This window comes from Mustelus asterias, chromosome 12 (assembly GCF_964213995.1).
Source record: "Mustelus asterias chromosome 12, sMusAst1.hap1.1, whole genome shotgun sequence".
Taxonomy (NCBI): domain Eukaryota; kingdom Metazoa; phylum Chordata; class Chondrichthyes; order Carcharhiniformes; family Triakidae; genus Mustelus; species Mustelus asterias.
In genome coordinates, this window is record NC_135812.1 from 99,927,888 (window position 1) to 99,954,694 (window position 26,807).

At 42.4% G+C, this 26,807-nt stretch overlaps 1 protein-coding gene across 3 annotated transcripts in view; it reads left to right on the forward strand.

Annotated features, from left to right (window-relative positions):
- rptor (regulatory associated protein of MTOR, complex 1) overlaps positions 1–26,807 on the forward strand; it is a 440,065-nt gene that overhangs the window by 261,866 nt on the left and 151,392 nt on the right. For all 3 annotated transcript variants that reach the window (XR_013499184.1, XM_078225712.1, XM_078225713.1), the window contains exons 16-20: positions 2,317–2,508; positions 10,581–10,721; positions 15,367–15,493; positions 20,549–20,689; positions 25,244–25,402. Coding sequence is in view for 2 of the 3 variants with exons in the window: in XM_078225712.1 (XP_078081838.1) it covers positions 2,317–2,508; positions 10,581–10,721; positions 15,367–15,493; positions 20,549–20,689; positions 25,244–25,402 (760 nt within the window). In the remaining variant the exon portion in view is untranslated. The remainder of the gene's footprint in view (positions 1–2,316; positions 2,509–10,580; positions 10,722–15,366; positions 15,494–20,548; positions 20,690–25,243; positions 25,403–26,807) is intronic.

Sequence of the window (26,807 nt, forward strand, 5' to 3'; positions counted from 1 at the left end):
TCCCTAAAATGAAATACATCACAAGCCCATTAAAAACATCATTTTACTTCTACCTTTAACTGCTATATCTTCTCTCACCCTTTCCATAGCATGATGGCACCCTGCCTATTAATATTTTGGCCTCTGGTTGCAATCCTCTTTATCCCCATTTCATACATATCCTGTCCTCTGTGTGCATCAAGGTAGAATTTGTACTAAACGTGACTCACGGTATCTACCATTTCATGGATCCACTAAATCTCTAGTTGAGCCACTCCTAGAAACTCGCATTCTTCTCCCCTTGATTTCAAAATTTGTCCTTGATTTATCCATCTATTGGATTTTTATCTGTCTTCTCCCAGGAACCATCATACAGTGACTTTATTTGCTCTTTACTAACATGCAAGCAGGAATACATTCGTCTGCTTCATCCACATGTGCAAGCTGCCATAGTTTAGAACAAATAGTCAGAGCACAGCCTAAGGAATCTGGTTCCCAGTTCCTCTTCATCTCCCAGAGCTTTTCATAGAAGTCATAGAAACTCTACAGTGCAGAAGGAGGCCATTTGGCTCATCGAGCTTGCACTGACACTAATCCCTCTAACCTATGCATCCCAGGATACTAAGGGGCAATTTTGCATGACCAATCAACCTAACCCGCACATCTTTGGACTCGATTTTCTCAAGATTTTGCAGGTGTTTCTGCAGCTTGTTTTCTTCCCTTTATCTGTATTTGTGTCCTACCTCCAAGTTGCAGAGAGAGCGAGAGAGACCCCCCCCCCTCCCTCCCAAGTGAGGAGATGGAGAGAGAGCCCCCACAAGCAAGAGGGGTCATCACCCTCCAGATTCTTGCATGTGGACTTCATCAATTCTATAAATTCATAAATGTGGACTTTAGTTTCAAAGTGTGGGCTTCCTCAGTTAACACACATATTTCTAACTGCGTTCTCCGTGATAAGTTAGTATTTTCTTCCCCACTTACCTGAGAGTAATTTATTTGTGAGCCTGAAAACTGCACCCCTAGCTCATTCTGACAGATGTTGGAATTTTTTCCCAAATTCCTGTGGCAAATTGCTGTTCATTTGGTTCTTTTTTTTGCGTTTTGATTCTCTTGAACCATCAAATTTTGATAATCTGCTGCAGACATTCCTGAAACTCTGGACTCGAGAATATTTGGAGGTCAGCGCCATGACTCCTGTGGAAATCACATGACCCAAAGCTCAGCGCGGGCTCCCTCCCTTTTAAGAGCCATGTTACCAGTCCAGGATGTTAAACCTAGTACTTAGATGCAGCACTGTGCCTAAGCAATGATGCAGTTGGGCCGTGCTTCCTGCAGCGTTCAGGGTTTGACCTGCCAGAGGGTAATTGGTGGATGGTGGAAAAGGAAATGTGTAAATTCCTTGCCAATAAACCTGCCAACCCCTGTCACCTGGCCTTAGTCACACCACCTGTATTTGAGAAGAAGCCCAGTGAGGCATCCATGGACTCTGTCCCGCACTCTGTGCCCTGCAGCACCATGTCACATTACACAATTCTGGTAGGGTCAAGTATTTGGCTGGAGTTCCTTGGAATGTCCATTTTTCCCATGAGTCAATGGGCCCCCGATCTGATTGTGTGTTCGCCAGCTTCACTCCTGGGCCTGTGTTGAATGAAGCTGGTATCAGTCATTTTGCCCAGATAGTTTGTCAGTTATTTTTCATTTCTAAAGTGATTCCTGAGCTTCTGTTTTAATTACTTTTGGAAAATTAGCATAGAAATATAATGGTAGATGAGTAAGAAAAATGTGCATTTTTACTTGATCTGAAGTTTATTTATTAGTGTCACAAGTCGGCTTACATGAACACTGCAATGAAGTTACTGTGAAAATCCCCTAGTAGCCACACTCTGGCGCCTGTTTGGGTACACTGAGGGAGAATTTAGCATGGCCAGTGCATCTAACCAGCTTTTCTTTGGACTGTGGGAGGAAACCCACACAGACACGGAGGGGGGAAACCGGAGGAAACCCACATCGACAGTGACCCAAGCCGGGAATCAAACCCAGGTCTCTGGCGCTTTGAGGCAGCAGTGCCAGTGTATCAAATAATTTAATATCTTCAGAAGTCAACTGGTACAGAGTTATATTGACAACACAAAACTTGGGGATCAGTTCTCGGTTTGCTATGACTCAGCAGTCCTATCAATACATTATTTAGTTTTGTTGGTCTTTAGCCATACATTTGAGATTTCTAAATGAAAAGCTCCTATGTGAACAAGCAAATGTTCATGTGACCATTATCAATGAGCATGCAAAGTTTTAGGAATAATCATTTCAGTCTACCTTTTCCATTTTCTGTTGTAGGAAGCCTGTTTACAGGGAAATCTGATAGCAATCTGCTTGGAGCAGCTAAACGACCCCCATCCTTTACTGCGACAGTGGGTGGCGATTTGCTTGGGGCGCATTTGGCAGAACTTCGATGCTGCTCGCTGGTGTGGTGTAAGAGACATCGCGCATGAGAAATTGTACAGTCTTCTCTCTGATCCTATACCTGAGGTAAACTGCCCCAGACCTGTTGCTTCTTAACCTGTTGGATTCATAATAAAAAGAGAAATTGGAACAAGTGGGACACTTGTGCCCAGATCCTTGTAACTTGTACTGTTTTTGTTTACATCTTGTTGCCAGCTCTTATAGTAATTTATTTCATTGTATCCGAATTTGGGGTAAGTATGACAAATCGTTTAGACCATAAGATATAGGAGCAGAATTCGGCCATTCAGCCCATCGAGTCTGCTCCACCATTCAATCATGGCTGATATGATTCCCATCCCCATTCTCCTGCCTTCTCCCTGGAAACCCTTAATCCCCTTATTGATCAAGAACCTATCTATCCCTGTCCTAAAGACACTCACTGACCTGGCCTCCACAGGCCTCTGTGGCAATGAGTTCCACAGATTTACCCTCTGGCTGAAGTAATTCCTCCTCATCCCAATTTTCAACCCAATTGGCGTGTCGTTAGGAGTGCATACGGTTCCACTTTGTTCTACACCAAAATTTGAAGAGACGATTGCATGGTTAGGACCTCTTGGCAACGAATACAACTGGGTGGTTAGTTTTTACTTATTTGCTCAGAAAGATAACCTTTACTGAATTTTTAACTAATTTCTTTTTTCTTGTGTGACTGCATTCACGTTGAGCCTGACATGAATCAATTCATGTTTATCCTGATAACCTTTGTACCTATGACTGTGATTTTTCAGCGTGCACCATGCTGACAGTTATGAAATGAAGCCTCCGTGTAGCTGATAACACATAACTATTTAACTGTTATCAATTTGTTACCTGCCCCAATCGAACGAGATGCAAGTTTTTTCTTTTGCCTGCATCAGATTAGATCCAAAATGGGAAGTCAGTACCTGTGAAATATCACGTCCTTCAGTGCATTGTGTGTTCTGTAGCAAAGGAAGCAGCTGCTGCTGATTCACAGCATAACATAATCCCAGAGGAAATCCCTCAAGGATGCGCTGAATGAAAATTTACTATCTTTTGACAGTATAACAACTGGGCTTTTCATTAACACCCTAATGTATTCTGCAATTCCTGCCCCAAAACTATGTCACGGTGAATCAGTGACATCAGCCAATGCTTTCCTCTTTAATAAAATTAAGTGAGGGACTAAGACACCAGATGTTTGATATGTCACCAATTTCCTGAGGCAGAATAATGCATTTTGAAGCTTTTCTTTCCCCTGTCTCGGCTACTCATTCACGATGCGCCATAGTTTCCACAGGTGGCAGCTATCCTTTATTATTATTTGTGAACATTTTGAATGTTGTCAAGATATTTCATCTCTTGGTGGAATCACAGCCAATACAATCCCATGCACACAAGTTAACTGTCCGGAAAGGATCATCGAAAGATCATGAATAATGAGGTTTTTTGGTTTTGGGGATGCTGAAGCGAATCATAAATTCCATTGGTGGTAAGAAGGAATTAACTTGCATTTACATGGTATCTTTTATGATCTTCAGGGCTTCAGAGCCAACAAGGTACTTTTAAAGTGTATTTACTGTTGTAGAGCATCACAATAGCTAGCTGTGCATGGCAAGATCCCGCAAACAGCAACAAGACAAATGACTAGTTGAACATAAATAACCTTCCAGAAATAGTAGGGGACAGAGGATCTAGCATAAAGGAGGAACGAAAATAAATCTTTATTGGTTGGCATGCAGGTGGTGAGGAAAGCTAATGACATGCTGGCCTTCATAGCAAGAGGATTTGAGTATAGGAGTAAAGATGTCTTGCTGCAGTTATGCAGGGTCTTGATGAGGCCAGGCCTTGAGTATTGTGTGCAGTTTTGGTCTCCTAGCCTGAGGAAGGACATTCTTGCTATTGAGGGAGTCCAGCGAAGGTTCACCAGACTGATTCCTGGAATGGTAGGACTGACATGAAGAGAGACTGGATCAACTGAGCTTGTGCTCACTGGAATTTAGAAGAATGAGAGGGGATCTCATAGAAACATAAAATCCTGATGGAACTGGACAAGCTAGATGCAGGAAGAATGTTCCCGATGTTGAGGAAGTCCAGAACTAGGGGTCGCAGTCTTAAGAATAAGGGGTAAGCCATTCGGGACTGAGATGAGGAAGAACTTCTTCACTCAGAGAGTTGTGAACCTGTGGAATTCTCTACCACAGATAGTTGTTGGGGCCAGTTCATTAGATATGTTCAAGTGGGAGCTGGATGTGGCCCTGTGGCCAAAGGGGTCAAGGGGTATGGGGAGAAAGTGGGAGTGGATACTGAAAGTGCATGATCAGCCATGATCATGTGGAATGGTGGCGCAGGTTCGAAGGGCCGAATGGCCTACTTCTGCACCGATTTTCTATGTTTCTATGACTTGCGTTGATGTTGGTTGAGGGGTGAATGTTGGTCAGGACACTGGCAGAACTTGTAGGCTCCTCTTTGCTATAGGATATTTTACAGGGCTGTGGTTCAGTTTCTTATCAAAAGATGGCACCCACGCCAATGTCACGTGCCTTCCATACAGCGTTGGAAATGTCAGCATACATTATGTACTCGACTCGTAGGCTTGAACACACATCTGACTCACGGGTGAAGGTGCTGTTGATGAGCCACTGCTCACACCTTTAGTCTATAAATACATATTTTTTCACCAGAAAAAAAGGCTGAAATTAATTTATTTTTGCAATTTTGAAAACTATATATACTCGAGTAATAGTCACTGTCATTTGTAAAAATCAACTCCCAAATTTTAGACAAAAAAATTCAAACTCTTTGAACTTGCCACCTGTTCGCCACTGAAATCAAACTCTCTCTAGTATAAGCCTACTCACTGAAAGAATAGCACATCACTGAAAAGTTAAAGTTTATTAGTCACAACTAGGCTTACATCAAAACTGCAATGAAGTTACTGTGAAAATCCCCTACTCGCCACACTCCAGTGCCTGTTTGGGTACACTGAGAGAGAATTTAGCATGGCCACTGCACCTAACCAGCACGTCTTTGGATTATGGGAGGAAACCAGAGGAAGCCCACGCAGACACGGGGAGAACGTGCAAAGTCCACACAGAGACCCAAGCCGGGAATCGAACCCAGGTCCCTGGAGCTGAGAGGCAGCAGTGTTAATCACTGTGCCACTGTACCATCCTAAATGCGGCTGTTCAGCTCCTCGCGTCTGCGCATATGGTATTGTTATGATCCCAGTTGATGTTGCTACTGGATGGGAAGGTCCCTGAATGGAACGCTGGCTCAAAAGACTGCAACTTTTACTTTTTGGGGGGGAAAAGTGGATGAGCAAGTCATGGGACAGCCCGTTGGCTTTTAACAACAAAAACGATATGAATAGTTTGTCTCGAATACAATGCTCCTTCATTCCCACTTTTCTTAAATGTGCACAGATTTTAAGGAGGCAGAAATATATCCAAAATATATCTTATGCTATAATATTCTCAGTAAATGCACAGTCCCTGCAACCCAAAAGGTTAACTGTGGTCATTAGGTTGATTGGCCATGGTAATTTGCCCCATAGTGTTCTAAGATGTGTAGGTTAGAGGGATTGGCAAGGTAAATATGTGGGATTATGGAAGCAGAACCTGGGTAGGATGCTGTGATGGAGAGTCAGTGCTGACTCAATGGGCCGAATGGCCTCCTCCTGCCCTGTAGGCATTCTATGATCTCCAGGATTCCCATCTCTCAGAATTCCTTAATCTTGAATTACCAAGTGCTTTCAAGCTTCCATGCAAGATCTCACAGGTACTCAACCGAATATCATTGCTCCAAAGTTTGGAATAAGGATACCTACCAACCTTAGCTTCAGAAATCTGGCTTTTCTCTAGCAAATTTTGCCCAGTCTACCCTTTCCATTTCTGTCTTTAAATTCAGTGAATGGTACCCTCCTCAAATTTCTGTTCCTGTTTTCCTTTTTGCTTCAATCTGTTCTGGCAACTTCCCTTCATTAGAATCATAGAATCCTACAGTGCAGAAGGAGACCATTTAGCCCATCGAGTCTGTATCAACCACAGTCCCACCCAGGTCCTATCCCCATAACGCCATGCATTTACCCTAACTAAGGGCAATTTAGCATGGCCAATCCACCTAACCTGCACATTCTCTAGTTTCTAGAACTAACTTTTTTACTTTCTGGGGCTTGAATTCTTGCCCACAACTCCATTGTTACGTTTCAGCTTCTGGCAGAGCTGAGAGTGCTGTTCTCTCTCTAGCTGCTAAGCTCCTTCTGCTAATGAATCCAGTTAAACTAAATTCTTTTTCTCTAAAGGTGGCCCCTGGCTGCTTAGCAACAGCACATTCTTTCTCCAAGCCCTTGTTTATTTTTCACATCGTAAACACTCTAAGCACAATAGAGACACTGTCTAAAATGAAACCAAAAACCCTATACGTGCAAACACCTGAATCTAACTAGAGTTTTACCCTTTCTTACACACAAACACTAAATTAAATGCAAATCTATGCCTTATTTCTAACATCCAACAATACAAACATGGAAAGGCTACCACTTCACTGTGCATGCTGCATTCCCGCCAATCCCACCTTCTAATATGGCAACATGGTATCAAGAATGTGACACAGCTTAGTTCAAACTTAGTCGTTGAGACTGCAGAGCAGACAAATAATTGTGCAGCAGCTAGAGAATTCAAAATATCGGAGAAGAACCTTAGAGTCCACACAGCTTAAGCTCTGTTTTGTGCTGCTTTTGAGGGTGGGGACAGTGTTGGCCAGAACAGCACCCGCACAGACCCCCCCCCCCCCCCCCCCCCCCCCCCCGCAACCCAGCCCGCAGATATGGCAAGTCTATGACAGCGAAAATACACTTTTTAAAAAAACACACATTTGTGACCACTATTCCGTATAACATTCAACAAACTGGCGTTCAAATCTGATTTTTCCTTTTGGAATACTAAACGTTAGTTGTGACTCAAGTGGGAGCAATCTCTCATCCGATTTGGGCATTCCAGTGCTTTACTGTCACAAGGATCGCTGTCGGTGGAACAATCTGGAAGGAGCCTATAGAACCTCGAAGGTTCCAGGTTAGCGTCGATGGAGTGGCTTCACCTCCTTAATGTCAGGGGATGATACTTCAATGCAATGCTGAGGGATGCTGCGCTGTTGAAACTACGGTCTTTTAGACCAAATAATTGCCTGTTCTGGCAGCTCAGCTACAGTGGCAGTACTGTGAAAAGAGGCAGTCCCTAATATTGCTCACTGTCACTAGCGCAGACCTTCGGGTGAGGCATCAATTTGAGGCCTGATCTGCCCCTCAGATGAATGGCATGGACCCCATAGCACAATGCCAAAGAAGAGTATTGGAGGTCTTGGTGTTCTGGTCAGTTTTTGCCGCTCAGCCAACATCACCTCAAAATCTGGTTATTGTCACCTTGCTGTTTGTAGGATTTTGCTGTGTGCATTTATTCATTCACTGTTGTGTTTCCTACATTACATTACAGCTAAAAAGTACCTTGTTTACAGTGAAGCGCTTTGAGATGTCCTGAAATCATGAGAGATGCTATATAAATGCAAGTTGTTTTCTTTCTTTACATCTCTGGACTACAAAATTAACATGAACAGCACTATCCACATTTCAGCCACTCATTACTCATTGACAGACTCTGCAAAACTTGGGGCCTTTGCAAAATGAGAGGTTTCAATTGTAAGCGCATTGTCACTGAAGAAAGAGTTCTGCACCTCCTTGAAATGTGTAAGTGTAAAATAATCCCACAGGAGGATTGTAAAACAATAGAAATGTTGCTTTAAAGTCAGTTTGTTTAAGTGAGTGAACAACAAACATACTAGAGTGATTTAAGAAACCCACAATCTGATACAAGTTTAACCCTTATCATGGAAATAACTTCATCTGGGCCAGTGGTTAACATTTAGATTATGTATATCGTTCTTTATATCTGAATGGTTCTAACCATGTTAGAAACACACCTTTTTTCATTGATTTTTTTGACCTCATTTGTTTAAACTTGGAAGTCTGTCTATAGCTGGAATTGCAAAGTTATTTATAAATCTTGAGTTGCATTACTAAATCTAGTTACCTCTCCTCTTGACAATTGCTCTTTGCAACTGAGATTATTAAGAAGCAACCATGTAGTGAGAACAATGTATACCTTTCTGGGTAGTCAGTTGGGTTTTTATGACAAATGTAATCTTCAGTTTCAGCTTGCTCTGGTGGGGTTTGATAATATGAATTGCCAGTTCAGTACTGTAAACACTACATTAACTGTAAGTACTTGCCTTTGAAGCCATTTTATTCCAATGCAGTTGAGGCAGCCCATGTCCATATGCAGTAAGACCTGGGAAATATTCGATCTTGGGTTCATAAGTAACATTTGCACCACACGAGTGCCGCAGTGACCATCTCCAACAAGGGGGGAGTCTAGAGTGGTGAAGAAGGCATTCGGCATGCTTGGTTTCATCGGTCAGAACATTGAATACAGGAGTTGGAATGTCTTGTTGAAGTTGTACAAGACATTGGTAAGGCCATACTTGGAATACTGTGTGCAATTCTGGTCACCCTATTATAGAAAGGATATTATTAAAGTAGAAAGAGTGCAGAAAAGATTTACTGGGATGCTACCGGGACTTGATGGATTGAGTTATAAGGAGAGGCTGGATAGACTGGGACTTTTTTCTTTGGAGCATAGGAGGCTGAGGGGTGATCTTATAGAGGTCTATAACATAATGAGGGGCACAGATCAGCTAGATAGTCAATATCTTTTCCCAAAGGTAGGGGAGTCTCAAACTAGAGGGCATAGGTTTAAGGTGAGAGGGGAGAGATACAAAAGTTTCAGAGGGGCAATTTTTTCACACACAGGGTGGTAGGTGTCTGGAACAAGCTGCCAGAGGTAGTAGTAGAGGCGGGTACAATTTTGTCTTTTAAAAAGCATTTAGATAGTTACATGGGTACGTTGGGTATAGAGGGATATGGGCCAAATGCGGGCAATTGGGATTAGCTTAGGGGTTTAAAAAAAAATGGGCGGCATGGACAAGTTGGGCTGAAGGGCCTGTTTCCATGCTGTAAACCTCTACGACTCTAACCGGTGTCGCTTGACATTTACTGGCATTGCCATCACTGAAGCCCCGCTATCAACATCCTACGCATTAACATTGACCAGAAACTAAACTGAACTAGCCATATAAATACTGGGGCTACAAGTATCCAGTAGTTCATAGGCTGGGAATTCTGTGGCAAGTAACTTGCCTCCTGATTCTTCAAAGCCTGTTCACCATCTACAAGGCAGACAGGAGTGTAATGGAATGCTCTCCCCTTGACTAGAGAAGTGCAGCCCCAACAACACCCAAGAAGCTCAGCAACAAGACAAAGCAGTCTGCTTGATTAACACCCCATGCACTACAAGAAATGTTCACTCCCTCCACCAACCAAGCACAGTGGCAGCAGTGTGTTCCATCTACGAGATGCGCTGCAGCAACTTACCAAGGTTCCTTCCACAGCATCTTCCAAACTTGCAACCTATACCACATAGAAGGATAAGGACAGCAGATATGTGGGCATACCACCACCTGCAGGTTCCCGTACAAGCCACACACTGTCCTGACTTGGAAATATATTACCGTTCCTTCATTGTCATTGAGTCAAAATCCTGGAATTCTCTTTGTAATAGCACTGTGGGTATTCCCATAAGACAAGGACTGCAGTGGTTCAAGAAGACAGCTCCCCACCACCTTCTCAAGGGAAATTAGGAATGGACAATAAGTGCTGGCCTAGTCAGTGAAAAAAGAATTGTCCTGTGAATCATAACATATATATTAATGAATTATGTTCTGTTATTGAAGTTTTATATAAACATAGATTTAAAAGCTGCTTAGCTTTTGTTTTATTGACTCTTCCGTGTGTTGACTGATTTAAATGTTCCCTGCCTTTGATGTTTAAATTCTGGAATATGTAGATATTTTGGGTACAGGAATGTTAAACAGTCAGAAATTGATGAGCGCACGAGCAAAACAAAAAATACCTTTTTATAAACCATTTTAATGGCAAATTTGGTATGAAAAGTTGATTTGAAAAGTTGATTCTAAAATTGCAACTTTTTTCCTTCCAAGAATTTAAAATAAACTTTTTATAACTGCAGGTGCGCTGCTCTGCTGTCTTTGCCTTGGGCACATTCGTTGGTAACTCAGCAGAGAGGACGGACCATTCCACCACTATTGATCACAACGTAGCAATGATGCTAGCCCAGCTAATAAATGATGGAAGTCCTGTTGTTAGGAAGGTGGGTATCCATTGCCTTTTGATTTTGCGTATCATCGTTGTGTCACTGGATAAAACAATGTTCTACTAAAAATCACTCCCTTTGCCTTTTTAAGTTTGAGACAAAGGAGGATTGCTTCAGAACCTTGAGGCATTCTGATATTATAGTTGCCTTCCACTGACATCACCCTATGCGGCAAACTCTACACTTGTTCAATTTTTCAGGAATTTTTTTTTCATTCGTGGGAAATGGGTGTCGCTGGCTGGCCAGCATTTATTGTAAGAAGTCTCACAACACCAGGTTGAAGTCCAACAGGTTTATTTGGTAGCACAAGCTTTCGGAGTCTTGCTCCTTCTTCAGGTGAGTCATCTGAAGAAGGAGCAAGACTCCGAAAGTTTGTGCTACCAAATAAACCTGTTGGACTTCAACCTGGTGGTGTTAGACTTCTTACTGTGCTTACCCCAGTCCAACGCCGGCATCTCCACATCACAGCGTTTATTGCCCATCCCTAATTGCCCGAGGACAGTTGAGAGGCAACCACATTGCTGTGGCTCTGGAGCATGTAGGCTAGACCAGGTAAGGACGGCAGATTTCCTTCCCTAAAGAACATTAGTGAACCAGATGGGTTTTTCCAACAATCAACAATGGTTTCATGGTCATCAGTAGATTCTTAATTACAGGTATTTTCTTTTGAATTCAAATTCCACCATCTACCGTGGTGGGATTCGGACCCGGGTACCCAGAACATCAACTGAGATTCTGGATTAATAGTCCAGCGATAATACCACTAGGCCATCACCTCCCTCAGTGTGTTGAGAATAGAAGCAGCTTAAGCTTGTTTAACAAAGCTAAGATGATTATCAGGAGTGTTTGGCTTGGCCGATATTTTGTTTATTCATTCGTGGGACATTGCTGGCTGGCCAGCATTTATTGCCCATCCCTAGTTACCCTTGGAGTCAACCACATTACCGTGGCTCTGGAGTCACAAGTAGGCCAGAACTGGTAAGAACGGCAGATTTCCTTCCCTAAAGGACGTTAATGAACCAGATGGGTTTTAATCTGCTTTTGGGTGAGTGGGCTAATCATTGGCAGATGCCGTATAATTTGGGTAAGTGTGAGGTTATTCACTTTGGAAGCAAAAGCAAGAAGGCAGATTACTACCTGAATGGCTGTAAATTGGGAGAGGGGAGTGTGCAGCGGGACCTGGGTATCCTTGTGCACCAGTCACTGAAGGTAAGCATGCAGGTGCAGCAGGCGGAAGGAAGGCAAATGGCATGTTGGCCTTCATTGCGAGAGGTTTTGAGTACAGGAGCAGGGATGTGTCGCTGCAATTATACAGGGCCTTGGTGAGGCCACACCTAGAGTATTGTGTGCAGTTTTGGTCTCCTTTTCTGAGGAAGGATGTTCTTGCTCTTGAGAGAGTGCAGCAAAGGTTTACCAGGCTGATTCCAGGGATGGCAGGACAGTTGTCTGAGGAAAGATTGACTAGGTTAGGATTGTTTTCGTTGGAGTTCAGACGAATGAGGGGGGACCTCATAGAGACTTATAAAATTCAAACAAGTCTAGACAGTATAGATGCAGGGAGGATGTTCCCGATGGTGGGGAATCCAGAACCAGGGATCACGGTCTGAGGATTCAGGGTAGACCATTTAGGACGGAGGTGAGGAGACATTTCTTTACCCATAGAGTGGGGAGCCTGTGGAATTCATTACCATAAGAAGTAGTTGATGCCAAAACATTGAATGTATTCAAGAGACAGCTGGATATAGCACTTGGGGCAAATGGGACCAACGGTTATGGGGAAAAAACAGGAGTAGGCTATTGAGTTGGATGATCAGCCATGATCTTAATGAATGGCAGAGCAGGCTTGAAGGGCCAAATGGCCTCCTCCTGCTCCTATCTTCTATGTTTCTATGGAAGTTTCTGAGGCAGAATGGAATCATGTGTGCTGTGCAGTAACCTGAACTGCAGCACATACTGAACACACTGGTCCATAAATTGCTGGAAAAGCAATGGCAAATTCATGACACCCACAATTGTTAGTGCATGGCTGCACCACCTATTGCTAGAAATTGGTTTTGACAAATCCACAAAATTAGTATCGCAGTGCATGTTGGATCCACAAGATCTTCAATAAATTTGCTGCATTGATAAAAGATAATCACGCTATAGCCATTTGGGGCTGGTAATTTGCATTGTAAGTGCTCTTTTACTGAACTGATTTATTTTCCTGACATGATACTTGACCTTGAAGGCCCAGAAAGGGAGGAGTAAAATTGGAATACCATTTCTGTAGGTAGCAAATTGTTCCTAAAAGTGTTGTAAATTGTAATTTTTTTCTTACTTTTCCTTTGTTTTTATTTCTCTCTCTCTCTCTTCTCTTTCCCCCCCCCCCCCCCTCTTTATTTCGCCTCCTTTGCTCGCTCTGTTTCTTTGTCTATCCTTAAATTTCATTGGATGGAGAGATAGTTCACAGGTCCCAACATTCACTAGGTTTCAGATGCCCCGTTGCTGTCCTGTGATCAATTCGCATCTCCAGCAAATTGTGGTGCAAAAATCATGTGATCTGCAGAATGAGGTAAAGATCCAATTGGTGGCATTCGCTGCAGATACACCCCTCCAACAATTTATGGGCAGTGGGGTTAAATTGCCCAGGTTTACCTATAGAAGCTGCCCTTTGCACTGACAGAGGGAAAGGAGGAGCAAAAGTAGTGAAAGATGTTATACAGTTGAGAGGTTTGGCTTTTTAAGATCAGGCTTATGGAATCTATAGTCAATGTACACAGATTATCACATTGCAGTTGGACTTTCCACATAAAATCCATTGAGTGGCTAGAAAACTGGTGGTAGAATTGTTAGCACATGTTTTAAACAAGTTCACAAGATGGTAATGAAATGATATACAATTCATTTGATGAGTGAGGTGAAGTCATTGTAACTCAGGTTTGTGTAGCAATCTATTATCAAGATCAGTATATTATCAACAATTAAAAACTGAAAATGCTGGATAAACTCAGCAGTTGTGGCAGCATCTTTGGAGAGAGAAATGGAGTTAACGTTTCCAGTTCATTGTCTCTCCACAGACGCTGCTTGACCTGAATTTATCCAGCATTTTCTGTTTCGATTTCAGATTTCCAGCATCCGCTTTCATTTCAGCATATTACCAATCTGGCAAAAATAGTGAAATGCAGTGTTTCATTGCTACTCAACATGTACAGTTAATGGCAAAGTAGAGCAAATGTTTTCGAACAGATTTTTTTATTTAATCACTGGCCTTTGAGAAGCACGGGAGTTTTGTGATGAATACGTGGTTGAAGCATTATAAGCTTAAAGGTTGAATTTCCTATAAATTGTCACCTGAAACCAGATGGAGATCAAAAGGTCTGCCTTGTAGAGTCACTTTGAGATCTTCTGGTGGGGAAGAGATAAATTTGTCTTTATTGAAAGGAGGTAAATGAGCCAGTTGATTTTGAGCAATACAGATCAGAAAATGCCAGGTTTGGTTCCAAATCCTATTGAGTTAACTGATCTGAGTCAAGGTATTGGTAGGTTTTGTTGTTTTTCCCTCTACTGTTGAAGAAGGGAATTCTGTCAGACTCCCCATCCTGATGGATTTGTTGAGACCCCAAACTTGGAAAGTACGTGCATGGTAGTTGTGTTTTTTCCAAAAACACTTTCCCCATCCGTAACTATTGGCTCTTAACTGTTATTACTAGCCTCTTAGGAATGGCTAGCAGAATGATGAACTAGAAGGCCAATAGTGTATGTAGTATTGTTTTCCAATGTGAATCAGTGCCTTCAGCGGAGATGGAAGAAATCGTTCTGATCTCTGGGAAACATACTGTACAGCAATGTCTAAATGACATTTCAAAAGAACAAATGCCAATATATTGATTTGAAATACGATAAGAACCTTTCCACCCCTAGAAAAACCACAGGGGATCCACTAATTTTAAGATAAAAGCAGGTGGCCGTGATGAAGGTGCAATGTTCTGAACTGGGAGATCTTCCATTCACTCCTGACTGCGATATAAAGTAAATTAGTATCTGTTCGTTTCCTTTACTGTGCCATGTTTTCCTCTCGCCTTGTGTTTTTAATTGAAAGTTTTCCTATTAATTTCAACTGGGGGAAAAAAACCACATGAACAGCAATGTTCATCAATATGTTGGCAGCAAGGGAACACTCAATTATGTAATTTAGTTTTGCAAAGGTTAATAAAAGGGTGCAAAAATAGAATTTGATTGCATCATTCAAATGAGCTTTTAATCTGTTCTCTTTCTGACGTTATCCAGTATTTTATTTCCACTTTACAGAAGGTGTGTGTTTTTATATATTTGTTTTTGAGATTTAATTTTCTGGAGCGCTGCTTTATTTCACTTACATGCTGTGGTGTATCATGTGATGGCAGATTTTGTCTAGTGACGATTATGTCCTTGATGCTTAATGATGTTGACGGAAGGATGGAAATGATTTGTAATCTTTTGGTTTCCTGGATCTACAATATTTATAATGCATTCTCATTTGGATTTATGTCACTTGGTGACTTCTTTTTCGCAGTTGTAACAGTCACTTATTTTTGGTCAATGACATAAATCCACATTAGATTATTGAAATTATTCCAAGGTTAATCTTATTCAACTGACAGATTTATTTTTTAATTGGCAGGAATTGGTTGTGGCATTCAGTCATCTTGTCATTCAGTATGAAAGTAATTTCTGCACTGTGGCATTGCAGTTCATGGAAGAAGAGAAGAACTACCCACTCCCCTCTCCCTCCCCTGCTAGTGTGATAGGTATGCCTATTCAGTTAACACTTCTCTGATGTTAAAGTCAAAATAATCTGCAAGTTATTTCCGAGAATATATGCATCGCTGAAATGAAATGTGTGCAGCTTGCCAAAAAAGTTTTGATTTCATTGAGCGGTTCTTTTTAATTTTCTCCTTTTTGAATTGTTGGCAAGGCTGGCATTTATTGGTCATCCCTGGTACAGTTGAATGACTTGCGTGGCCATGTCAGAGGGCAATTAAGAGTCATCAGTGTAGGGCTGGACCAGGTAAGACTAGACTGGGAGAGGGTGGCCGGTTTCTTTCTACAATAATCATTCCGTTTCATGACCTTATTACCGCTAGGTGCCTAGGTTTCACACTCAAGTCCTTGAGTGCGACAAACCTATAATCACAGTGATTGCCATTGAAAGGAATTTCTCTCTTCACATTTATTCACGTTTCCCCTTATTGAGCCAATTGTCTTAAAAAGTCAAATTAGCAAATTCTTGCAGCAGAAATTGTTCAGACAGTTGAGCGATGCCATTGAACCCATCTTAACTAACCCATCCGGGACAGCCCTGCACTTTCCCATCACAATACCCAAGTGCTTCAGCAATGAAACACGTGGATCAGGAATACTGGTCTAACCAATGGAATAGGAAGGGCAGAGTCTCAAGCTAATAAAAGGTTCATTTACACTCAAGCCAAGAATCCCTTAACAGAGCAATAGGGGCATACAATGAATTTGCTACAAAGTCTCACTTCTGAACAATATTCATTGATTCGTTTAGGTGCATTGGCCATGCTAAATTCTCCCTCAGTGTACCTGAACAGGCACCAGAGTGTGGCAACTAGGGGATTTTTCACAGCAACTTCATTACAGTGTCTGGTATAGTACCAGAAGATTGGAGGTTAGCGAATGTTGTCCCATTGTTTAAGAAGGGGAACAGAGACTTCCCCGGGAATTATAGACCGGTGAGTCTCACTTCTGTTGTCGGCAAGATGTTGGAAAAAATTATAAGGGATAGGATTTATAGTTATTTGGAGAGTAATGAATTGATAGGTGATAGTCAGCATGGTTTTGTGGCAGGTAGGTCGTGCCTTACTAACCTTATTGAGTTTTTTGAGAAAGTGACCAAGGAGGTGGATGGGGGCAAGGCAGTGGACGTGGTATATATGGATTTTAGTAAGGCGTTTGATAAGGTTCACCATGGTAGGCTTCTGCAGAAAATGCAGATGTATGGGATTGGGGGTGATCTAGGAAATTGGATCAGGAATTGGCTAGCGGATAGGAAACAGAGGGTGGTGGTTGATAGTAAATATTCATCATGGAGTGCGGTTACAAGTGGTGTACCTCAGGGATCTGTTTTGGGGCCACTGCTGTTTGTAATATTTATTAATGATCTGGATGAGGGTATAGTTGGGTGGATTAGCAAATTTGCTGATGACACCAAAGTCGGTGGTGTGGTAGACAGTGAGGAAGGGTGTCGTAGTTTGCAGGAAGACTTAGACAGGTTGCAAAGTTGGGCCGAGAGGTGGCGGATGGAGTTTAATGCGGAGAAGTGTGAGGTAATTCACTTTGGTAGGAATAACAGATGTGTTGAGTATAGGGCTAACGGGAGGACTTTGAATAGTGTGGAGGAGCAGAGGGATCTAGGTGTATGTGTGCATAGATCCCTGAAAGTTGGGAATCAAGTAGATAAGGTTGTTAAGAAGGCATATGGTGTCTTGGCGTTTATTGGTAGGGGGATTGAATTTAGGAGTCGTAGCGTTATGTTGCAACTGTACACAACTCTGGTGCGGCCGCACTTGGAGTACTGTGTGCAGTTCTGGTCCCCACATTACAGGAAGGATGTGGAGGCTTTGGAGAGGGTGCAGAGGAGGTTTACCAGGATGTTGCCTGGTATGGAGGGGAGATCCTATGAGGAGAGGCTGAGGGATCTGGGATTGTTTTCGCTGGAAAGGCGGCGGCTAAGAGGGGATCTTATTGAAACATATAAGATGATTAGAGGTTTAGATAGGGTGGATAGTGATAGCCTTTTTCCTCTGATGGAGAAATCCAGCACGAGGGGGCATGGCTTTAAATTGAGGGGGGGTAGTTATAGAACCGATGTCAGGGGTAGGTTCTTTACCCAGAGGGTGGTGAGGGATTGGAATGCCCTGCCAGCATCAGTAGTAAATGCGCCTAGTTTGGGGGCGTTTAAGAGATCCGTAGATAGGTTCATGGACGAAAAGAAATTGGTTTAGGTTGGAGGGTCACAGTTTTTTTTTTTAACTGGTCGGTGCAACATCGTGGGCCGAAGGGCCTGTTCTGCGCTGTAATGTTCTATGTTCTATGTTCTATGTTAATGTAAGCCTACTTGAGACAATAAATGGAAATTTCCTGTTCTCTTTGGTCTATGTGTTGCTCTTGCAGCCTTCAGATCAAGGCAATCCCATGCACACTCCTTTGGCTTTCCCTTTCTGTTTTTGCTTTGGCCACAGAGCCATCAGTTATTTCAGCCACCACCACCCCGTCCCATCCCACAACATCTAGAATGCTCTCCCTAAATACCTTGGCCCTCTTATCTTTCTTTCTCCCCACTTCAAAAATCTTCTCAAAACTGACATCAGTTGTAATCCCTTACATCTTTCTCATAATTGCCCAATCTCCTGGTTATTTTGCCTCCAGAAGTCACTTTGCAGGTTTAATTTTCCTCCATCTGAGTTACTTTACATGATTAGCATTGAAGACCACATCAAAAACTGGAGTGTTTCTCATGTATTTCTTTCTGATAGGCCTGAGGAACATTTTCAGTTCTAGATGTCAAGCACTCCACTTGCCATAAGGCATAGGAGCAGAATTAAGCCACTTGGCCCATCGAGTCTGCTCCGCCATTCAATCATGGCTGATTTTTTTCTCATCCCCATTCTCCTGCCTTTTCCCTTTATTAATCAAGAACCTATCTATCTCTGTCTTAAAGACACTTAATGACCTGGCCTCCCCAGCCTTCTGCAGCAAAGAGTTCCACAGATTGACCACTCTCTGGCTGAAGAAATTCCTCCTCATTTCTGTTTTAAAGGATCCTCCTTTTAACCTGAGGTTGTGCCCTGTGGTTTTAGTTTTTCCTGCTAGTGGAAACATCCTCTCCACGTCCACTTTATCCAGGCCTCGCAGTATCCTGTAAGTTTCAATAAGATCCCCCCTCATCCTTCTGAACTCCCAACGAGTGCAGACCCAGAGCCCTCAACCACTCCTCATATGACAAGCTTCCCAGAACTCCCAGCCCCCCAGAACTCTGGCAGAGAAACCTGGAAAAATTGCTGCCTTCTTTGCACTTTGTTTTAATTGATCAGGACTAAATCCACGTGACCTATTCTGAATGGTATATGAGTGGTGTGCAAGCTCCCATCCTGTTGCACCTTCCCATATGCCAACCAAATGGAACATCAAAACTAAATTGTATTAATATGGAAACATAGAAGATGGGTGCAGGAGGAGGCCATTTGGCCCTTCGAGTCTGCTTTGCCACTCATTACGATCATGACTGATCGTCCAACTCAATAGCCTAATCCTGCTTTCTCCCCATAACCTTCGATCCCATTTGCCCCAAGTATTATATCTAGTCGCCTCTTGAATAATGTTCCATACCACAAAGTTGTGGAAATTTCAAGGTTAATTCTTCTATTTAAATATAACCATTTCAAAGTCAGCAAAATTGACTTTTATAATTGTCTGTCTTCTGAGACGAATAGCAGACTTGAGGTGTTAATATGCCTGCAACAAAATAGAATCAAATTGCTTCATCTTTCACCAATACTGCGATAAATTTCATTTCTAGGATTAGGAACGCCAGCTGTTATAATAGGGAATAAAAAACGGGTTCACTAAATTGAAATATCTGTCAATCTGGATTCTATAACTATCTTGTATTCTCAAAGTATGTTCAAGAATTTACTGATCTGCTCCTAACACATACACTTCTGGGGGTTCGGGTGGGTTTAACAGTAAATTACATTGAAATTTGCATCGAGTATACCAGTTAAATAATCTTCGTTCTTGAGTTTGGCGCACGTTTCACGTTCCTTATAGATTGAATTATTAAACCACACAGTCTGAAAATCTTAATCTCTCCATTATACCAAATATAATTTTTCTTTTTTTTTTGCCACATTTTAATTTAACCGTTCAATAAGGAGGCACTCTACCCTCCTTTGAACAGCTGCTGTGTTGTCTAATCACATTTTTGTTTGGAAAAGATGCAGATGATGAATGTAATTTTCCAATAATCAGCTGGATATTAACCCTTTACAGCTACAGTGATTATATCGCACTTGTTAAAGTGTGCTACCGTGCACAGTATCCGGATTCTCCAAGGAAAAAAAAAACGACAATTCTGTAATCATCATTTTGGGGGGGTTTTTACAGCATTTTTTCCATTTAATTGTTTTCTTAAACAATTTTTTTCTCTTCATTTGGCCCCTAAAATCATTGGTGCTTTGGTTATGATTCTATTGACATCTATTCAATGCTAACCATTGTGGCACGGTGGTTAGCACTGCTGCCTCACAGTGCCAGGGACCCAGGTTCAGTTCAACCCTCGGGTGACTGCGTGGAGTTTGCACATTCTCCCCGTGTCAGCATGGGTTTCCTCCGAGTGCTCCGGTTTCCTCCCACAGTGCAAAGATGTGCAGGTTAGGTGTATTGGCCATGCTAAATTCCCCCTTAGTGTCAGGGGGATTTGCAGAGTAAGTAAGGGTTATGGGAATAGGGCTTGGGTGGGATTGTGTTCGGTACAGACTCGATGAGCCGAATGGCCTCCTGTACTGTAGAAAGTCTATGATTCTATTCACCTTGCTGAATCGTCATCAGGTGCTTCATGGCGTCAGCAGGCAGTCAGCAGGACCATGAAGATGTCCTCCTAGAGCCCCTCCTGCCCATCTCCCCAAACAAACTCTCTCTCTTGCTCTGTCTCTCACATACACACACGCCACCACAAAGAATTTGTGTATTTCAGATGGGCAATCTAAATTGGACAGGTTTAATAACAATGTTTAACCATCACCTCTGTATGCTACTAACATATCTTCTTGCACTTCCAGAGCCTGGGAATTTCACTCCGGTGCGTGATGGGCCAGCAACCCCAAGGCTCCGTTCAGTGAGTTCCTACGGGAATATCCGTGCGGCTACTTCGGTGCGGAACTTGAATAAGTCTCTTCAAAATCTAAATCTAAATGAAGAAAGTGAGTATGGCTGGAGCCTGTGATAAATAGGTGTTAGTATCAATAATAATTGGCTGGTAGTGGCTTCCTAAGCCTACATAATTAATTTGCTGTGAATTCTAACTGTGTAGTTTGTAAGTGCGTGTTGTGCTGACTTTCACATAAGAGCTCACCAGAAGCAATACTGAAGAATTACAAAGTAAAGTGAATCTGTTCCCCCCCCCTAGACACAGCAATCACCACATCTGGTTTAACATCTGGAAGAGAATAGAAGGATGGATCAATGCCCAAATGCAGTAGTTTATATGGATCATTATCCTGTCTCCCAAAAGGGTTCAGCAAACTAAACTGGCCAGTGCGGATCTAATTTGCACCCACACAGCTTTCATTAAATCATTGAATGGTTCTTTATTTGATTTGAAACTTGTCAGCAACTTTGTTTGGATGCGACTTCATGCACGTTGGAGAGATTCAGACCCATAATAGGTTCAATAGAAACTGACAGATGAATCATTCTGTGCGGCTTTGTTCTGTATGCCACTGTAAAGTGGATCCAATATCTGTGCACTTGATTTGTACACGAAAATCAAATCCCATATAAATTGGTTTAAACAGGACTTTCACCATAACTCAAACCCTTTACTTTTTTTATGCTGTAAATCCATTTTCTTAATGGAATTTTCTATAGATATATTTAAAGTATACATTCAGGTACTTGATAATTATTTGGAGAATTAATTATGTAAGATTGAACTGCATTCACATTCTATCTATAACAATGATATAATGGTCTATACATATTACCAGCTGCTTCCTTGCTATGCTATTTCACGTGGCCTGTCTGCTCCATCATGTCATCTCTGATCACTGCATCCTTAACCTCCTTCCAGCCCCACTTCCGTTTGTGTCTGCCCTTGTAAATAAAAACTCTTTCCCAAGTCGCTTACAGCAACACTTTCAAATTCCACCTGTTTAGATGCTGGCCTTCCATTCACCATATTTCTGTAGTTACCAGCCTGCTCAATCATACCTTTCCCTTTGATGTCCTCATCCCCGTTAAAACCATTGCTCTCACCCTCGTCATTACCCTGCCTCTCGTCTAGGGTTTGCCGACTCTATGTTTACAGCAGACAGCAGGATTAGTTGTTGATCACCAGTTCACGCTGGCCCACATAAAGCACTATTAGCTCCTCACATTCTTTGTCAGAACTGCTCGCTATTCCAGCATCATTCTGGAATGCAAAAGCAGCCTTCAATGTTCAAACTTCTCCCTGCCCCTTTCACCGTCACCTCCAACTAGTGTGAGAAACCACAAACTTCTTGATCACTGAGACCATCCTTTGAGCCCCAGCTTCTCTCCCTCCCTCTCTCCCTCCCCTTGCCCACCAGGCCTAACTTCCCCAAAGGTTCTCCCCTGCCCCAGCCCTGCACTCGCATCTTTTTCTGGTTTCTTTCCTATCGCCCCTCATGCCCTCTCTGCGTTCATTTCATCCACTACCTGATCTTATTCCCACCAAACTGCTGACAACCCGACTTCCATTCCTGACCACCATCTTAGCTGATATTGGAAACAGTTCCGTCTTTACAATTCGCATCCCCTTCTCCTTCAAGCCTGCCACTCTCAGCGTTTTCAAGGAACCCATCTTTGTTTTTGTTTTTTAAAAGAAAAACAAGGTTGAAATTGTATTTAGTCTCCTATGGGCAGATATCAAGTTTCAAACCATCATCGTTGTAACTACAGATCTAAGATGAATGCATATCAAATCTTTCACATCATTAATTATCCAAATATTAATGAACCAAAAGCCAACATAATGTTTTACTGATGTTTATGCAAGTAATTAAGACTTCAGTGTACAGCCATTAAAATTCTTCATTCGAAAGCAAATAGATTTTAAACTTTCTGCAGCATAGGAAAAACGGCAATGAATTGCAGCACGGTGGTTAGTCCTGCTGCCTCACAGCGCCAGGGACTCAAGTTTGTTTCCAGCCTTGGGTGACTGTGTGGAGTCTGCACGTTCTCCCTGTGTCTGCATGGGTTTCCTCCAGGTGCTCCAGTTTCCTCCCACAGTCTAATGATGTGCATGTTAGGTGGATTGGTCATGCTAAATTGTCCCTTAGCGTCTCAAAGATGTGTATGTTACGGGGAATAGCGGACCAAATCCGTGGGGTTACGGGGATAGGTTAGGGGATGTGCGGTTAGGTAGATTGGTAATGCGAAATTGCCCCTTAGCGTCAGGGGGACTAGCTTGGGTAAATGCATGGGGCTATGGGGATGGCGCCTGGGTGGGATTGTGGTCGGTACAGACTCGATGGGCCGAATGGCCTCCTTCTGCACTGTAGGATTCTATGAGTAGCAGGATAAATCTGTGGGGGTTACAGGGGTAGAGCTGGGGGGTGGGCCAGGGTAGGATGCTCTGTCGGAGAGTCGGTGCAGACTCGATAGGCCAATTCTGCTCTGTAGAGATTCTATGAATTTGACCTCGAGTTACTCAAAATCCTAAATCTGGTTTGATGTTGAAAATGTATGCCGCATAAGTCTTTTTTTCATGAAGGGAAATGAAAAGAATTGTCCTCTGACATATGACGTAAAACAATTCAGTTTTGAACCTTTTTGGTATTGAATCTGGAAGATGTATGGTTTTAATGTACAACATTACGATGTGGTATCTGATGTTTCATGCACTGATTTTGAGCTTGTGTTTGATCAATGCAAAAGTAATACCCAGTTATATATATATTTTTTTAAAGTTCAGCAATGCAGCAATCTTTGCTGATAGTATCTGGTGTGTAAAACTTACACCACCTCGCTGAAGTTGTAAATGCAAAACCAACTCATGACTAATCAGTCACATTATTCAGCTTGTTCATTTCTAATTGAGGTTCAGAAAGTTTGAAGAATCTGTTGTTCACACATTTAGTGAAATTCTAGAGAAAACTGGCATCTTCAATCGGGACCATATGTACCTCACATTTCAACTCTCCACAGTATCACCCAACAGTGATTTGAATCTGTTGTCATTAGATAATTGTAAAGTGGCAGCACTTCATTTTAAAAAGGACATGCTTTTCAATTGTTACGTAGTCATAGATAGCCAGCATCTTAAGAATTGTCCACAATGAATAGGTTTTCCCTTAGTTCCTGTAAGAATGTAATTTGTTGCTTGTCCCTTCTGCTAACACATCTTCATAAGTCTGAAAGCTGACAAGCAGGCCAGAGTTCTATCGCTCTGTGTATCCAAGAACCCCCACAGTGCAGAAGGAGGCCATTGAGTCTGCAGTGACTCTCCAACAGAGCAACCCACCCCCAGCCCTATTCCCGTAACCCCACACATTTATCCCACTAATCCCACGAACCTACACATCCATGGATACTAAGGGGCAACTTAGCATCGCCAATCCACCTAACCTGCACATCTTTAGAGTGAGAGGAAACCAGAGCACCAAAGGAAACCACATAGACACGGGGAGAACGTGCAGACTCCGCACAGACAGTCACCCAAGGCTGGAATCGAACCCAGGTCCCCAGAGCTGTGAGGCAGCAGTGCTAACCACTGTGCACCACAACATAGTCTTGGATTTCCACCATTAACAGTTAAGAAATTAGAATGATTTCAAAATAATCAAATTTAAAGGTTATTTAGTCATTATATGACCGTTCCCACTTTCCAATTTTAATAATGTGCCCTAGACAGGCAGCTCAGAGATGCAGAGTTTTGCTTTTCCAGTGTGTGTAATGCCAGAAAGAGTGGCCAGGTATTTCCCTACTGGGTGGGAGGAAAACTTTGTGGTTGCTATTTTGCATATCTCGATTGAAGAATTGCAATGGACACACCGCATGTCTCATGACAGTTGGTGCAGACTGATATTTGCGAGCACGTTACCTGCCCAATCGCTTGGCTGCTGATGGAGCCAAAGAAAGTTCTGAACTTGTGATCCAGGCTCTTTCATGAAAAGTGACCACTTGGGCAGAGTCCAGTCACGCCTAAAACATTGTAAGAGGTCTCACGACACCAGGTTAAAGTCCAACAGGTTTATTTGGTATCACAAGTTTTCGGAGCACAGCACCTTCATCAGAGACTCACGTGATGAAGGAGCAGTGCTCCAAAAATTGGTGATACCAAATAAACCTGTTGGACTTTAACCTGGTCTTGTGAGACTTCTTACTGTGCCCACCCCAGTCCAACGCCGACATATCCACTTAAAACATTGCCTTAGGGTGAGTTGCTGTGTGTAGGAGTAAAGGACTGAGGGTAAAAATGAACAAAAAGTAAAATATGTCTCGAGCAGGGAACAAGCTATTATGATTAAATGGAGAGAGTAAAAGTCCATTATATTCCTATTGCTACTAGATTTCAAATTGTATTCCACAGCTTCCAAATAATCTAATCTGGAGTTTCTCAAGTCAATGTAAGGATTATCATATTTTTCTTTGAAACCAAGTGGTTGAAAAGTGAATACCTAAATAAATGTGTACTGTACAGAGAAGAGGGTATAATCAAAGTGGTCAAACTAGGAAATCATCTGTTGTAGCATCATGTTTCTATCTCCATCTTGATTTTCATTCTCTTTCAGCTGGTGGTTCAAATCCTTTCTCTCCTGGGTATCTAAGCACCAGTAGTAGTGCCAGTAGTACCCTGGGAAGCCCTGACAACGATGAGTACATACTTTCTTTTGAAACCATAGATAAAATGAGGAGAGTCAGTTCCTACAGCTCCTTGAATTCGTTAATAGGTAAGACTTTCTGGATATCTATTTCTCACTGGAGGCCCTCTTCGGTTTCATGCATTCAGAATCTCTGTCATATTTTAAAAAATGAAACTTCTTCCCAGGATTAAATTCAGCGGGTGGTTCGTTAACTTTGAATAATACTTTCCTCTTCACTGAAGCTCTACCCTCTGCATGCCATGGATTGTAATAAATTTGGTACTCCATTGAGCAAGTCTGATTGAGGTGAATTTTATCCATTAATTAATTCACTCAACTGTTTTCCATGGTGTGTAGTTCTCAGAGTAAGCTGTTGCAGTCGTCTGCACACTTTTGATCTGCTTGTCTTTTTTTTGTTGCTGTGTTTACACCTCTTCACCCTGTAGCCTGCTTCACTATTAGATGCTGTTGGTACATAATAATATATCTGAATGTTTCAATTTGCCTACGTAAATAAGATGCTTTACCTGATTTCAACATAGTGATGGTGATCAAGTTCTGCGATTAACGTCTGCCAAATACTGAATGCTTCACAAACTCCGTGCTGTCATATACGCCGCTGTGCTTAAGGAAACATGATACTGTACTTAAACTGTGACTGGGCAGCCTGTGCAGAGTTAAGTGATCCTAGCCAGGGTGGCAGCATGCTTACTATTGACAACTGTAACCGTGGGTGAAATAAGAAAAATGACCAGCACCTGTGAGAACAGGTTCAAATTTGCAGTAACGTGAAATGACTTGTATTTATCTAGTGCCTTTAATGTAGCAAAGGTCAAAACCAGAAACAACCCACAAATCAAGCTTGCAGGATCTATTTGGAATGTAGCTGCCGCAACACTCCAGACCTCAACATTTGCCCCCCCCCCCCCCCTATTCTGCAGTAGAATGCGGTACATCTGTTTGGCAAAGGTTATCTCGCGCACATCTCATTGACACTCAGCTGATTGCAACAATGTGCATTATAAATGGAACTCTCCACTCAACACCCATTCCCTGCCTTCCTGTCCTCGCATCCGCCACATTCCCACCCTATTCATGTATTCGTCTAATTGCCCCTTAAATGCTGCTATCGTACCTGCTCCCACCACCTTCCCGGGCAGTGCGTTCCAGACATTCACCACCCTCTGTGTAAAAAAAAAAAACTCCTCGCACATCTCCTCTAAACTTTTCCCCACGCACCTTAAACCTATAACCTTAAACTCCACCATTGGGGTCTCAGTGCAAACCCTTTATGCGCTTGTGAAAAGATACAAACAATGCTGCACATTCCCGAGGAGTGTCCCCTCTACAGCTTAAGTGGCAGACTAATCGCCTTAAACTCCGCAGATGAGGCTATCGCTTGTCCTCGGGGATTTGCATTCTATAAATAAATATATCAAAATGTTCCAAAGGACTTCAGGCAAGTTCAATCAGATAAAAATTGATCCAGATG